The sequence below is a fragment of the Mesocricetus auratus genome, unplaced genomic scaffold, assembly GCF_017639785.1.
Source record: "Mesocricetus auratus isolate SY011 unplaced genomic scaffold, BCM_Maur_2.0 Super-Scaffold_100013, whole genome shotgun sequence".
Lineage (NCBI taxonomy): Eukaryota > Metazoa > Chordata > Mammalia > Rodentia > Cricetidae > Mesocricetus > Mesocricetus auratus.
The window spans coordinates 22,647,492-22,664,219 of NW_024429196.1; the positions used below are offsets into that span (position 1 = coordinate 22,647,492).

General features: G+C 42.1%; 1 protein-coding gene across 7 annotated transcripts in view; it reads left to right on the top strand.

Annotated features, from left to right (window-relative positions):
* Window positions 1-13,267: 13,267 nt before the first annotated feature.
* Bend7 (BEN domain containing 7) overlaps window positions 13,268-16,728 on the top strand; it is a 78,044-nt gene continuing 74,583 nt past the window's right edge. For 2 of the 7 annotated variants that reach the window (XM_005081248.4, XM_040755508.1), the window contains exons 1-2: window positions 13,272-13,702; window positions 15,873-15,956. In XM_005081248.4, the coding sequence (XP_005081305.1) occupies window positions 13,642-13,702; window positions 15,873-15,956 (145 nt within the window). In that variant the 5' untranslated portion in view covers window positions 13,272-13,641. Of the gene's footprint in view, window positions 13,703-15,872; window positions 15,957-16,728 lie in introns of all 7 variants that reach the window. The other 5 variants (XM_040755505.1, XM_040755503.1, XM_005081247.4 and 2 more) reach the window with 5 other exon arrangements.

Below are 16,728 nucleotides of genomic sequence, written 5' to 3' on the forward strand. Positions count from 1 at the left end.
AGCCATCTTGCTGTGAGGAGTCTTAGACTCCATTACAATCATGTAGAGATGTTTGAATTCACAGTCCCTGCTAAGGTCTCCACTACCATCTAGCATCGACTACCTGACACACCATAGAGTGATACCTCAGGGGATCACTCTCCTTGGCATTCAAGTATCCCATCTGTTGACCTAGTGGAGCAAAGAGAAGCTAATATGATCCAGATAGCTCCAAAATATAAATTAACAATAAAATGGATGCTTGGGTTTTTAAGTTACTTTGGTGATATATGTTTATGATTAAATAAAGCTTGCCTGAGGGTTCAGAATGCAAAGCTAGCCAAAGCCATAGAGGCCAGGAAGTGGTGGTACACACCTTTAGTCCCAGGGCTCAGGAGGCAGAGGCAGATAGACCTCTGTGAGTCCAAGGCCACCCAGGCCTAAATGAGATTGATCAGTCTAAAAGAGTAACAGAGCTCATGCCTTTAATCCCAGCACTATGGAGGTGGAGACAGGAGGGACAGGGCTGGGTAGAGAGGAATATGAGGAGGAGGAGACAGTAACTTAGAGAATTACACTCTGAGGATTCATGGACACAGAATCACCCATTTTTATCTGAGGTAGAGAAAAGAGCTAGTGGCTGCCTGCTTTGCTTTTCTGATCTTCAGCTTGAACCCCAATATCTGTTTCTGGGTTTTTATTATTTGTGTTACAAGTCACTACTATATTTGGGGGGGGTAACTGTTAATGTAGACCACACTAACTAGAATACCATCATATTACCTTGCTATAAAAGTTCTAAATTCTAAAACCCAACAAAGGTTTCCAATAAGACCTAGGTACAGCCGGACGGTAGTGGCGCACGCCTTTAATCCCAGCACTTGGGAGGCAGAGGCAGGCGGATCTCTGTGAGTTTGAGGCCGGGCTGGACCGATAGCCTCCAAAACAATACAGAGAAACCCTGTCTTGTAAAACCAAAAGACCTAGGTACAATAGTCTTGTGTTTTAATACATGGTTTTAATGGAATAAGAAAGCCTTTGTGGGTAAGAAGTAAGTCTTTTCATGCTGACACTCTCAGGGAAAGACCTGTTATGTTCAATGAATGGGAAAATAAACATAACTCTAAGCAAGTCATTATTTAGAAAGTTTTAGAGATGATCATACTTTTGCTCAACAGAATTCACCACCTAGAAATAATTTGGGAAGTCTTACTATAATTGTTTTCAGCTTATGAGCCACAAAACTCATTAATTTTCCTCTCTTGTTCTTATAAAAATGTCATGATTACATATACTACCTATCAAACTGTGCCCCCAATCATCATTAGCTGATTCCAAAAGTCAACATATCTTTAAGGATAAAGACTTTCCATTACTGAGGATAATCAAAAAAAATTTAACAGAAGGTAATTTCAAAATTAGAGATTCCTATGTTTTTAAACAAAGCAGTGTCCAAAGGCAATGAATTTTAGCATCCATGGTAACACCTTTTAACAAGGAAAACTCTCACCAAATTTGGAGTCTAAGTTCTATTTTGCATGATAAAAATATGTTTATTTTTCTCATGACCATACATCATGTCATACATAGATTTAACTATATGGAGACAAAGAGAAGAAAAGAGGTAAAGAGAATCCATAATGTCATAAAGACATGAACACTAATGCCCATTTATTTTTTAATGTTCCTATTGGAGGTAAGTATTTTCATTCCTCACAGGGAATGTTATAGTGATGGAATAAATGAGGCAATATCTCTACAGCTTCAACATTTGTTTGATCAGAATTTAACCACATTTTAATCAGAAATTAATTTACTGCCCTGTTTTCCTCCAGCCTTACTTCATGTCAACTATGTAAAGGTGAGTTGCATAAAGAAGAATCTCAGCATAACTCACAGTCAGAGGAAACATCAATATGGCAGCACGAAGTCCCTGAAATAAATATAAATACTAACAGTCAACAAATGCCAGATGGAAACAAATCTCACAACCCACAGCAAAACTTTACCTCTCGTCCCACGCATGTCACAGAGCCCAATGGGAGCAATGCCTCCAGACCCACTTAACTCTCTTCCCGCTTCTCCATACTTGTCCTCTCCACCACCTCTGTGCCTCTTTCATATGTACACCCCTCCACGCAACACACACCCCCATTTCTACTTTCCACCTCACCTCATCTACAGAATCCATTCTTTCCTCCTGGGCATTATTTTGTCGCCTTTTCTAGATCATCTAAACTGTCGATTGAAAATTATTAGGTATAGACTATCTCCAGGAACACACACTCACACTCACACACACACACACACACACACACACACACACACACACACGGCATGGAAGTAAGCACATAAAGACATGTGCTAAAACATCAAGTTAAGTTTTTATTTTTTTTAAGTCCGTGAAAGCAGCAGGATCAGACAGAGGCGATCTAGAGCATGAAGATACTTAAGTAGCTGGAAAAAATGTCTTATTGGCACATTACAGAGACCAGGTGAGCTTGTCCTTAAAGAGTATATGAGTTATAACCATGCAAAGATTTACTTGTCAGAAAATGTGTACAACAAATAAATCTAATTCCATAGCAAAGCACTTGTTTGAAAAGCAAAGAATATTTGAAAATTTGAGGAAGATCTAAATTGTCAAATTGAGAAAATGTGTAGATTAAAGGCACAATAAAACATACCAACCAAGAAAACAAAGAGTGTGATAGGACCCCAGCGGTGAAGGAAAAACACTAGTAGAGGTTGAACAGGAGATTGGGCACCAGAGGTGAGATGCCAAATCTAATGGCTCTCACTTTTTAATTCTTGATGGTTCTCATGAAAAGAGAAAAGGGAACCTCACCTTAATTATTTGTGAGGGTTGATTCTATGACAGTGTCACTTCACGTGACTCGTCATCATTTTGTATGCCAATACAGAATATATTTCTATTTTACCTGCTCTATAATCATAAACAGAAATTGAAAAAGTAAAATTATGAAAGGTGTATATCCATATAGATCTTTACTTTCAGAAAGTCAATTTACAAAATCAGGAAAATCACTAAGTTCATGCCATATTTCCTATATGTTGCTCCCCTATTTTTTTTAAAAAACTAAATTTCCACATAAGATTTAGATCTCACAAGTATTTCTGAGCATAAGTAGAACTGTAAATGTTTCTGCAGATGAAAGGGCCATCCCTGGTCTTCGCAGCAAGGATGCCATAAGGATAACTCCCACTACAACAAGACCACTACCTCTACATTCTCAGCCATAGGCACAGTGGGTACTGAGTTTATTGTGTGCTGACAGGAGAATTTTCTAGAACTTTGTCCGGTCCATTTCTAATAGACTTTCTCTGAATATTTTAAAGTCCTTTGTGAGGAGCTTAATCTATTAAGGCACATCTTGATAGTTTCCCTGAAACTCTGATCTCAGTTGGCCACATCCAAGTCTTGCCCCATTTCTCTTACAACTGTGGTGTTATATTGTTTATGATCTAATAAAGCTTGCCTGGAGATCAGAGTGCAAAGCTAGCCACAACAGCCATAGAGGCCAGGCAGTAGTGGTACACACCTTTAATCCCAGGACTCAGTAGACAGAGGCATATGAACCTCTGTGAGTTCAAGGCCACCCAGGGCTTCATGAGATTGAATCAGTCTAAGAGAGAAACAGAGCTCACATCTTTAATTCAAGCACTAGAGAGGTATATAAGACAGAAGAAGAGTCTCAGAGCTGGCACTTAGTCTCCAGCCACACTGAGGATTTGTGGAGACAGCATCACCCATTTAAGTCTGAGGTAGGATTAAGAGTTAGTGGCTAGCTGTTTTGCTTTTCTGATCTTCAGCTTGAACCCCACTATCTGTCTCTGGGTTTTTTATTATTTGTGCTACATACAACCTGCTGCATTGGGGATGTATGGGGATGCTGTGGAAGTGTGAATCAATGATTAAGAGCTGTGCGAGTGAAAGCAGCTTCCCTAAGAGCAGAGTGGGGAGCAGGGGAGACCTCAGAATATGGAAGGCAATGGTGAAGACAGATGCCTCCATGATTTTTGAACAAGGGCTCAACTGGGAATAAATGAGGCAGTCCTGATTTATCGCTGATCTGAAGAACTACAAAAATCTTTTTGTATCTTCACTTCTCCTTTTCAAAGGAGTGCTCTTCTGCTGACATAAAATGCAGAGTAAATCAAGTCCACAAAGAGAGGAAATTAACCTATTCATACCTGATCTATTCTCAAATCTTCTTCTGCCACCGTCTCTGTGCACCCTCAGTTGCTGACCTGTGCGAATGCCACCACATCTTGTTTCTAATGTTTCAGAAGTGACAGCCTACTACAAACACAACAAATCTTTCTCGCTTTATTTCACGGCTGGAAACGGAGCACAAGGCTTCATGCATACGAGGCTCTACCACTGAGACGTCCCCAGCCTCTTTCTTGGGTTCCGTTGCTAAAGTACCAATCCCCGTGGGCAGCTGTCCTTTCAGTTCAGCTCTCTGTATTTCCTGGAAGCCTTGAGAGCCAGAACAAAGATTGTGGATTAAGGGATTAAGTGTAATAAATACACTCTCCAAATTGCCATCATTAAACAAACAAACAAAAAACCCACTAACAAGCCCTGTTCTGCTAGTCTCAAAAACAAAACAATAACATAGAGAGTGCCATGCCTGGTTCTCACACAGATATCATTAGAATGAGATTGGCATGCAAAGTCAGGAGTGTGATAGACTCCAGACTCCACAGTTAGCAGGTTGGGGTTCTTCACCAGCATTAAATTCGCATAAGAAACTGAGTGATAGTCCTGTCAACACATGGTACTCACTGAGGAAAGAACAAAATGAAACCATACTGACAATATATGACTCGATTTTTCTGTAGAACTGTTCACTTAATGGTGCAACCTTCATTGACACGATTAGCCAAGGACTGAAAACTGAAGATATGAAACATGAAAGGGTATTTGTCGTATCTAAATTTTAGATGACCTGTCCAATTAATTACACATTACTGATAGATATTTTTTCTAGAACTTTGTCTAATCTGTTTCCAATGGACTCTAAGTGTAGTCTTTTTTGGAGGTGTTCATTTCCATTAGGCGCTTCTTGTATACTGAATAGTTTTTCTGAAACTTTGATTCCAATCTGCTTCATTTAAATTTTGCCCCACTACACTTAGTTAGATCATCTTCTCCTGACCATCTCATAGAAGGTTTTTCATATTCCCTTTTCAGAATAATTTAACCACACTTCACACCTAGTAGCTGGGATGGAGTATATGGTATAAATTACAGAAAACTGCGATGTGTGAAGACATTTGTAGTGAATAAATTAAAGCAATAATTTCATATGTATCAAAGTAACACTTTTTAAATTTGTGGTTCCTGTAGTTTTCAGGCCTGGTTCTGAAGTCTCTAGTGTGGGGGAATTAAGTGGAAGAGATTAGTCTCAGACTGTATTTCAAGGCTGGAGATCAGCCAGCCACTCCTAGGAATATTTAAAAGTAGAACTTTTAGAAGTAAGTTAAACACGGAAGCCTTGCAGAGATTTAAGGAGATGTTGGAATCCAGACAGGTAAAAAAAGATTGAGTTTAGCACCTCATAGATACAATCGCACTATTCTAGTAGTAAAGGGGGAACAAAGGTACCAAATGGGAGAGGATGTCTGCACCTCTATATATGTGCAAATAGAAGTGCTGAACAGGAAGTGACTGAAGAGCCCTAAAACCACTTATAATGTGAAGGGAGGGATTTTTTCTTTACAAGACAAATTCAAGTCTAATGATGCTCAAAGGGAACAGTTTCTGATTTCCATAACTTATGCAGAGTGGCAGAATAAACATGAAACTGCCACCAAATGTAATCACACACACACACACACACACACACAGAGGCATGCACACACGCTTGCAAAGACCTGTTTGAAACAAAATCTCTGTAGATTAAGCTAGTCCTCAATTTATAGTGATCCTCTTGCCTCAGTCTCATAAGTGTTGGAATTAAAAGTGTATATACCATGCCTTTTTAAGCAGTGGGATTTAAGAATCAAGTTTTAAGTGTCTGTTACCAATTTCATTTTTCAAAAATATTTTTCTTTTCTTTTCATTATTTATCACTAAGCTTACATCTCCCCATTTCACTTATTTCCCACCTCATCCAGACTATTGTCTAAAATTTAAGCTCTGTTCAATTTTCTAATTCATTTTTGTAGACTCGGGCTTTAGAACATTGTCTCCCCCAAGGCAGGTGTGCTGGCTAGTTTTATGACAACTAGACACAAGCTGGAATCATTTTGGGAGAACCTCAACTGAGAAAGTGCTCCATCAGATTGCCTTGTGGACAAGCCTGTGCCAATTTTCTTGATTAAAATTACTGATGTGGGAAGACCCAGCTCACCATCCTGGGCTGGTGGTACCGGGTCCTATAAGAAAAGAGGAACAACTTTAAGCAGCGCCCCTCAGTGGCTTCTGCAAAAGTTCCCGACTCCAGGCACCTGCCTTGACTTCCCTTCACAATGAACTACAGTAAGATATAAGGCAAAAATAAAACATTTCCTTCCCAAGTTATCTTTGGTGATGGTGCTTTATCACACCAAGAGAAACCCTAACTAAAATAGTAAGGAATCAATACATTTACAAGGGACAAATTCACTTATTTGATACTCATTTCTCTATAAGATTCAAGCTTAAAGCTACAGTCCACCTACCCACTTGTATTCTATTAGGGAGCTTTTTTATTTGTTTGTTCTTTTGAATCTTCCTTATGCATCCTGACCAAGAAATATCTTTTATTATGATCAATGTATTATGTCAAAATGTAGGCTAGTTAAACTTTTGTAAAGTTGCCTGGAATGTCATTTGTTAGGTTATAAACACAAAATTTAAATGAAGGGTTTTATGTGTTGTGTACAAATCTTAATTATTTTAAAGTGGACAAACTTGTCATTACATTTGTAACCTTACACAGAGGATTTTTCACTATGTGCCTAGCTTGGTGTCCATTCAGCTAAAATTGAAAAAAAAGAAAGAAAGAAAGGTGCATGAAGAGTTAAAATCAGAAGTTAAACAAAGTATATGTAGAGATGACTATTTTATATTACATGGCCCATCCTGTATTTATTTCTACTCCCTTTTTGAAAGTATTTATAAAACTAGTTGAAGACAGCTGTATTTTTTATTGAACTATTTAGTAGAATAAATGCTGTACATTTCGCAATACAAAAGAAAGATTCAAGCTTAAACATATAATGCACATTTTTCTGCAAAATAGATAGAATATATAATACATATATATTATATAATTACTACAGAAAGAAGTCCCTTAAACTCACCAAGGTAGGTGTGTTGAGATGGTATGAGTCCTTAAAATGCAAACTGGGAAGCGTGTGTGCAACAGGGCTGTCTTATTAAAGGTACCAAAGATGAGATTCCACAAACACAAGAGCTGTGTTCATCACTACTCCTTTTATACAAGCTTTTAACATCAGGCCAGGATAGGCTACTAAGAGTGAAACGAAAGAGCAGACAGAGACAAGCAGCCAGTAGACTAAACTGCTACATTTACCAATTTATGTATTCTTCACACACTAATTCTATGTGGGAAGTACAGTTATTATCTCCAATGGCCAGATGATGAAATTATGAAATAAGAGCATGTACCAGTGCTCAAAGATGGATGGTCTTCTAATTCTAAATCCACTTTGTTCTTTGTGGTCCTGAAGCTGCAGAACACAGCTCTGTCAACAGAGGGCACTAGAGAGATGTCTGCAGGGCCACCACTTCAGGAAGACCCTTCTCAAACAGGCACTCACTCCCTATTATTTTCAAAAGGACAACTGTGTCCTTACAGGTAGTTGTCATCCCCACCTAACAAAGTCTTCTGCTACCAGCACTCTGGGTGTTCTTAAAAAACAAACAAACAACAACAACAAAAACAGAATCCCAGTCTTGGAATGGGATAAGGACTCTATTTTTATTCCTTAGTTCCTTTATTATCTACTTTCCTTTAGCCAAAAAGCAATGAGTTTTGTTTTTTTCTTTTTCTTTTTCTTTTTTTTTCAAGACAGGGTTTCTCTGTATTGTTTTGGAGCCTGTCCTGGAACTCGCTTGGTAGACCAGGCTTGGTCTTGAACTCACAGAGATCCACCTGCCTCTGCCTCCCGAGTGCTGGGATTAAAGGCGTGTGCCACCACCGCCCGGCTTTTTCTTTTTTTAAAACCAGTTACTGGTACCATTTAGATAGCACTTTATTTACCCAGTTTTATTTTTAATTCATTTCAGACAGGGTTTCACTAGTAAGCCTGACTGCCTCTGAACTCAGGATCTCCACACCTTCATCTCCTGGCCACCATGCCTGTTTTTTTTGGTTGTCAATCTCTTTACATTAATTTTCTGCAGATATATTAATGTTAGGGTACTATATCACATTAGACCCTCATCTGCCCAAGATTGTGCAATAAATCTGAGTTTCAAATCCAGGAAGTCTGAGAACAGAAAATATTCTCCAAACTACGTTGCATGTTGCCTGGCCTCTAGCATTTGAGATAACATTCAGGTTGACATTCAGTACCATCTGAACACATCGAATGTCGAAAGACCCACGGATTTTGCTCAGTGGCAAAAGTGAGAACTATAATTAAAGGGGTAAATAAATTACTTCATCTAACCTTCTCATGTATGGCATGAACTAACAGTATTCAATCTTCAGTTTCTACTTTTCAAATTACTCTCACATGCAGAATTCATCTCAAAGAAGTCTGTGGTGTTGGTATGGTATAAGTAATTGTTTCTTTAGCAAAATAGAATCCCACAAACATCAAAACATCCTACAAACCTGTTGTATGCAGGTTACCTTAAGTCCTGTTGAGAATTCTGGGAGTCCTATCAGTCCTTTGTCTTAAAGTTTGCTTGTTCCAGAGACAACATAGTTGGGAAGATGGAAAACCAAATCACTCACAGATCATCCCATCCCAATCTTCAGAACCAATGAATGTTGCTTACATGGGAAAGGGAAGTATAATCAAACCAGGGATATGGCAAAGGGAGATTACTGAGTTTTGACCTAAATGTGATCTTTATAAAAGACAGCAGGGCAGCCGCCAATGACCTGAGGTTATCAAGCATCAGAAGTTTAGGTAGTTTGAGTTGATTTGTTCTTCAAGTATTAAATACACCTCACATACCAGGAAGTTTAGGTGGTTAGAATTGATTTGTTCTCCAAGTATTAAATACACTTCACATACCAGTTTCAAAACTTTGTACAAAAAGAATATAGAACATCTCAAGAACATTCGACTGATTATGCATCAAAGTGATAACAGTTTAATGGTTCCAGTTAAGTAAAAACGTATTAATGAATTTAATTTCATTATCTTTTATGTAGTAAATAAAAAAAACAAGTTACACGTATGGTTTGTGTTATATGTCTTTTGGACAAGAGAGCTCTAAAAAAGGATTGAAACTTGGGCGTTGGTGGTGCACACCTTTAATCCCAGCACTTGGGAGGCAGAGGCAGGCAGATCTCTGTGAGTTCGAGGCCAGCCTGGTCTACCGAACAAGTTCCAGGACAGCCTCCAAAACAATACAGAGAAACCCTGTCTCGAAAAACCAAAAAAAAAAAAAAAAAAAAAAAAAGGATTGAAAATTTCATAATACTTTTTATTTCTTAGGGCAGAGTTTTCAGAGAATTTTAAGAATTTATGTTATGGTTATTTAATGTTACCAGTCTTGGTCAAAGATTAAATACTATGCTTAGTTACTCTTTATAATCAACTGGCTTTTGGAATGGTCACATAATAAGATGTTTGGCCTGCATGATGTCATGGAATATTTGCCCAGTCTTCCCCAAGCTCCAGGAACATGTAAACCTGTAGTTCCAAAGTTTCTGGGAACCTATAAATACTGAGCACAGCAATGACCTTACTACATCCAAAGGGTTTGCCAGGACACCTCAACTCAAACATCATATTCAAACAAAATCAACTCTACTGACCCTCAAAATCTGTATGTTGAAGCCCCAACCTCTAATATGATTGGATATGGAGATGGGGCCTTTAACTGATGAGAGTTAAGGTTACGGGAAGTCCAAAGGGCAGGGCTCTAATCCAATAGATTAGATTTTTTTATGCTTATGGTCTCATAAGTATAAAGAAAGGACTAGAGACCTGGCTCAGCACTTGTCGCTCTTGCAGAGGACCCAGGTTTGATTCCCAGCACCCACGTGGAAGCTCACAGCCATCTGTAGCCCCTGTTCTGGGTGATCCAAGGCCCTCTTCTGACCCCTGTGGGCACCAAGCACACACGGCATACATCCAGGCAAAACACTTATAAACATAAAATAATAAAATAAATAATAAATCTAAAACATACTTTTTAGATAAAAGGGAGATTTGACTACTAGTTGAGACCAGCCTAATCTACAAGAGATAGTTCCAGGACAGCCTCCAAAGCCACAGAGAAACCCTGTCTCAAAAAACCAAAAACCAACCAACCAAACAGAAAGGCAGCAATTTACAAGGAAGGAAAAGAGCCCTTCCCAGAAACACAGTTGTTTATTCATTGTGTGAAGATGTACTGCTGTGATTGGTGCAAGAAAAAGCTGAACGGCCAATAGCTAGGCAGGTATAGGTGGGGTTTCTGGGGAGAGAAAGGAAGAGGAGGAGGTATCTAGGCATGGAGGAGATGGCTGGAGACAGGGAGGGGCAACAGGAGGCGCAGGATGGAAGAGAGGTAGCGTCACATGATGGAATGTAGATTACTATAAAAGGGTTAATTTAAGTTATAAGAGATGGTTAGGAACAAGACTAAGCAATAGGCTAAGTTTTCATAATTAATAAGAAGTCTCTGTATCATCATTTTCCAGCTGGTGCTCCAAAGATAGCCTAACAAGAAAGCTTGTTACATGCTGTATCCGACCTTGATCTTGGACTACTTGGAATCCTCGAAGTGTTATGAAAGTAATTTTCTTGTTTTGTTTTTCGAGACATGGTTTCTCTGTGGCTTTAGAGGCTGTCCTGGAACTTGCTTTGTAGACCAGGCTGTCCTTGAACTCATAGAGATCCACCTGCCTCTGCCTCCTGAGTGCTGGGAATAAAGGCCTGTGCCACCAACGCCCAGTGAAAGTAAATTTCTTGTTTAAGTCAGGCAGTCTGTGGTATTTTATTAAGTTAATTAAAGCAGACTATTACAGATATCTACCTACTAAAGGCAATCTCAGTTTAATATTACTTAATTCTAACTGTAGATCTATAAATTTGTTAGATAAGGCCACAGTGGTTTGTACCAAGTAGAAAGTAATTAAAATTTGTTGATTTTCTCTAAAATTTAATATGACAGGCTGTTTCATATCCTTTACATATCACCCTTCTTTGGAGAGTTTGAGGACCAATAAATAGTTACTATTAGTTTTAGACATTCCCTTAAAATACTGCCTTAACTTTATAAAGAATATTCCTTTCAATAGGTAGAATTTGCATTCTTACCTGTACTTAAAGTTGATAATTTGTTAATATCTTCCTTAGGGATTTGCTTCCTTCAATGACTTCATTACAGTTTAAGCACAATAAAATCTTAGTTTATGCTCCAAGGCATGAACAATACTCAGCATTACTCAATCAGCACAGTACTCAGCCTTGGGGCTATTGGAATAACATTTGGCAAGGGAATACACACACACACACACACACACACACACACACACACACGCACGCACGCACGCACGCACGCACGCACAAACTGAGCCTCAGAATGAGGTATAGAATGTTTTCATACCTTAAAAACATCCCAGACATCTTCAGGTTTTTAAAATTCTGGTTTCAAAGGGAGGCGGTGGGGAAGAACCAATTTATGCAACTGCCAAAATCGTTATTATATTAATCCCTTTACCACCTCTCAAAATTCTAAAGAGATCTAAGAACTCCACCAAATACAATTTCGTTTCTCTCATACACTTTTCTGGGGAAAGGACTCAGCCTCTATAATCTCAAGGGAAGTAGGCAAAACAAACAAAACACAATTAAGCATCTCTGAAAGGGATTTGTTTCATTGAGCTGAATGAGAGCTCTAGGTCTCTACCCCAGGCCAGCCGGGTGTAACCAACTTTCCCATCTTTTGCTCCATACCTGTGTCTATCTTGTTGTCTCCAGTTGGTTTGCTGATCACCCATTCTTTGATTTTATTGGCACTGGTTGCTTCCAACACTGCCCTTCCTTGGTAGCTGTCCTGCTCTTAATGTCACTGCTATATCAGAGTGGCTTTTGAATGACTGTCTCCTTTGAGAGCTGAGAGCGACTCACCTATTTCATAAGACAAACCCCCCATCCCCCACGCTCCCTCTGGACTCTTTAGAGCAACCTGACCTTAAGGTGCTGAAGCGGCAGCCCATCCCTTTATTCCCTTTGTACTTTGGTCTAGAAACCGTAGATTTGGAGGTAGTACTTTTCAGCGTGTCAGATCATGTTGCCGTACTACCATTCCCAGATGATGTAAAAATCTTTCCTATTCCCGCTTAAAACATGTTGTAAGAAATGGCGCCTACAGTGAGCGCACTCTTAGCTCCTCAAAGAAGAATATTACATAAATCTACCAATAGCCATCTATGGATGTCAATTATCTCGGTATTTCTGCGTCAAGTGGCAGAGTCCCCTCCACCTGCCATGACCACTGTTTCCCTAGAACCTGCACCCCTTGTATTTCTCACCCCTTGTACTCCCCTCCCCCAAGCCCCATTCCAAGCCGACCCCTTGCACACAACTTCCTCCTACAGCCCCAGGATGGGGGTAAAGAATTGAACTTCACTCTTTCCCATAGTCTTCTCGGCAGCGCATTCTCAAATCTGTTCCCGTTTGCTTGCACAACGCGGATGGGTAAGTTCTTCACCCCCCGCTAAAAGTTGCCTAAAATCGGTGTCTGGCCCTGGCACCGCCCGGCTCTCAGACAGAGCGAAGGCTGGCCGCTGAGGAGCCGCGATCCCTGGCTTATTTCTAAAGGCGAGCTCGCCTCCCTGAGCGGCGGAGGGAGGCCCCGCAGAGCGCAGTGTCCGCCCGGGGGCAGCTCCGTGGGCCCGGGCCGCCACGGACGCTGTGCCGCGGCCTCCGTGCCTCGTTGGGGCGCGGCGCGGCCGAGGCCAGCGGTGGTGGCGGCCCCCGGGGGATGGCGGCGGCCCGGCTCCGCCAGCAGGTGGCCCCGGGGTCCCGGCGGCGCCGCCCCCTCCGCCGGCGCGGCCCCTCCTCCCGCGGGGGCGGTCAGCGCCCCGGCCGCCGCTCCGCACCCGCCGCCGCCGCCGCCCTCCCTCGGCTCGCCGCGTCCCCCGGGCCGCGTCCGCAGGCTGAGTCCAGGCGGGCCGCGGCGAGCACCCCGCAGCTCCGCGCCCCCGCCCGGCCCGGCTCCCAGCGGAAAGTTGGGCTGCGGCGGGCGGCGTTCGGGAAAGAGCGAGGCGGCATGAGGGGGCACCGAGGGGGCGCCTAAGACACCGAGGAGGCGGCGCCGCGCGAGGGGACAACTTCGCCCAGGAGCCCGCTCCCGCAGCCCCCGGCCGGGCTCGCGGTGGTTCCTCCCGTCCCTCGGCCTCCCCCGCCGATCGAGACGCGGACCTTGGTCCCGGCGGATCCGCGGCGGTGCCACGAGCCCGCCTCAGCCGCCGCCTCGGTCTCCTGCCGCGCCGCCACCTTGCCCGCACCATGGAGTTCTCCGAGAGGAAAAGAAGCAGGAAATCCCAGAGCTTCAAACTGGTGAGCCGAGGTAAGCGGCCGGCCCGGGGACAGCGGCGGGAAGCCGGCGTCGCGCTCCGCGCACTCGGCCCCGCGCGCCCCGGCCGCCCGCGGGCTCCACGCCGGGGGCGCGCCCGCCACGACCCCCTCATCCCCGCCCGAACCCGGGGCCCCGCGGGCCGCACACGCCCCGCCGCGGGGAAAGTTGTGCCTGAGGGGACCCACGGGGTGTTATTGAAGGTAAACAAGTCGGAGGGCACGTCAGGAAATTAGCAAACAATGACACCGGGGAGCCGAGCCCGCTCGGGGGTGCCGCCGCCGCGGTCGCCGCTGGGCTGGGGTGGCTGAGGGTTTGCCTGGCCGGCAGGCCAAGCATATACTGGGATTTGTTTTTGTTTTCCTTTTTTATTTACCCCACCCCGCAAAGAGAAGGGAGGGGGGAAAAGATAATCATTGTTCTTTTGAAGAAGAATCAGCTCATTAGGGATCCAAGCTCAAAACAGAAATTGTTGACATGCAGCATCTTTTCTAGTTGAGTGCCTTGGGTGGAAAGGTGTTTTAAGACTAGATCGTCTACCAGTCAGACAAAGTGTCATTACAAGATAGAAAGAAAAAAATTCCAGCTAGGTCCTGCAGACTAACAGGTGTACAGCACACTCTTTATACTTTTATTTTGTCCGGGGAGGAGAAAGTTGAATAGTGTCTCCTCTGGGTTCTGTTACTTGTTCGAACCTATCTTCCTGTTCTGAGTTTTTGTTTTTAAATGATGACAATTCAAGATAAGGAATACACCTGTCAAAATGTTTTGTGTCACCTTAATAAATGAAAGGGGTGACACCCCTCCCCACCCCCATGGTAATGGCACAGGTCCTAACAGTTTCAGCCCACCCTCTTTAAATATCTTTGAATCAACTCTTGAGATCAAAGCCAAATCACAGAACCTGTCCACTTTCCCTGAGTGATTTTTATCTAGCATTGGCATCAGAGTAGAGAACCACATGATTGTTCCAAGGACCTGAGAAGTCACGTGTAAACAGATGGACACTGGAGGGTGATTTCAAGCCATCAAGTTTCTCAAACTCAGCTAAGTTGAAAGGAGGATTCTGTAAAGCCCACTTTTGGTTAGTTTGGAAATGGTTTAATTATAGACATTTTGAGGATCTGCTTATCTGTGTTTCCCCTAATTTAGTTTTGTACTGTTTAATGATAGAGGCCTGAAATAGTGTATGTATTCAAAATATTTGGCTCTTCTTTCTTGGTGCACCCTGCCCTACCAACAAGGATGTTGATTACTCCGTTTTTTGTACTTTGTAAATCTCTCTGTGTGTAATGGCCCTGTTGATACAATGTCCTCCATTCAGGAATGGGGGCTGCTTTTCTGTCTATGACCTCAGGGAACTGACTACTCTGTCTTAAAAGAGAGGGTAGTTTTGTCACACTGTCCTGTGAAAGCTTGGATAATTGATGGAAAGAGACCCCTCTTTTCATACCCAAGTGATCCCGTTTTGTAAAGTTACCAAAGTTCTGTAGCTTCCACAGGAGATTCTAAGATGCTGTATTTGAAAATCTGATTGATATAGCAAGTTCTTTCTGTTCTTTTTTATGATGAGTTTGATTCTGCTGTGCAGGTGCTTTCCAAAAACAATTTTTTGGGGGGTGATAAAACTATTGCATGTTCAATAAAGTACAGTAGTTGAATGCAAAAGATTCACTTGTGTGAAAGGTAAAAATCTTGTTTCCTTTTTTGTTTTAACACATCAGCATCTTTTTGGAAAAAAATGTGCTTACTGTGAAGCCAAGATGCTCTGAGTAAACTGAGTCAAGAGGCAGTTTGGAGGCAAACTACTAGTGCTCTCAAAAATGGGTTGTGGAAATAAATTTGGGAGACTTCCCTGGCCCTCAATTCGGCAAGATTTTTCTTTATCTTTGCTGTCTCAGAGAAAAGAAACCTGGTAATTGGTGTCTGAGGGGAAATTTACTGTGAAAACTAACCGAACTGTCTGTAAAGTCAAAGTAATGTTTAAAGTTTGTGTACTTCACAATGAGCAAAGTTTGAGTGGTTTCTGTTGACTACTGTCTCTGCGAGAGTTCTTGAAAATATACCTATAAGTTACACACATAGAGAACGGGAGTCTTGAATTGCTTATTCCTCCTTCTTGAAATCATTAAAATTCTAATTTTCGGTTATTTTCTCATGCCAGATTATCACCCTGAGGTGTATAAAATCTCAGAATTCAGCAACGATGTTAATGGGGAGACCAAAGAGACACAACCCATTTTTTTAGGTAGGTTCCTATGTCAATTAATTTCTCAGCAAAACAGCATGGCGTGGCCATTTGCAATTTCAGGGGCAGGGTAGGGGGGGAGAGATTGTGCAAGAACGGGAAATGTCTGCCATCGCTTAATGTATGACATTCTTTTCAAGACCTTTTATTTTACAGATTGCCAATATATCCCTTATTAACATTGCTAAAAGTTGTAATTTCAGACATAAATGTTTATTAGTGTCTACACACAGTGCTAATTATCACTCAGTCACAGAGCCAGATGCTGACTGCGCAGTTTTGTCGCTGGGTGCTCACCCCATTTACATTGCATATTTGCTGGCATGCTTCACTGGCAATAGTTTGTGTAATTGGGGTATTACATCTTTGACATCTGGATAACAGAAATTCAATTTCCAGGAAGCTGCTATTTGTTTGGTTTTGCTTCTGCCTTGGGTGGGATAGAGGATTAATGTGCTGTCTTATTATAATGTCCCTTCACCTCTATGGCCTGGTTGCTAATCCTGCCATGACAAAATTAAATTAAATCTGTAGTCAAAAAGCGTAAGGAGGATAAAAGTGTGATTGTCCGCCTAACCACCTCCTGATGGTGCCAGTTACTACCAAACAGCTTTTTGTTTCTGGCTGCATCCTTCTCACTAATACCTGTGGTCAGAGAGAAGAGCGCTGCTCGCTGCTCGTTACCTGTTACTGTCCTTCCTGGTTGTCCTACCTCAGGGACAGACAGCGCAAAGGCAGCATCCTGTAACCCTACTGACAAGTGGCGTTGCCT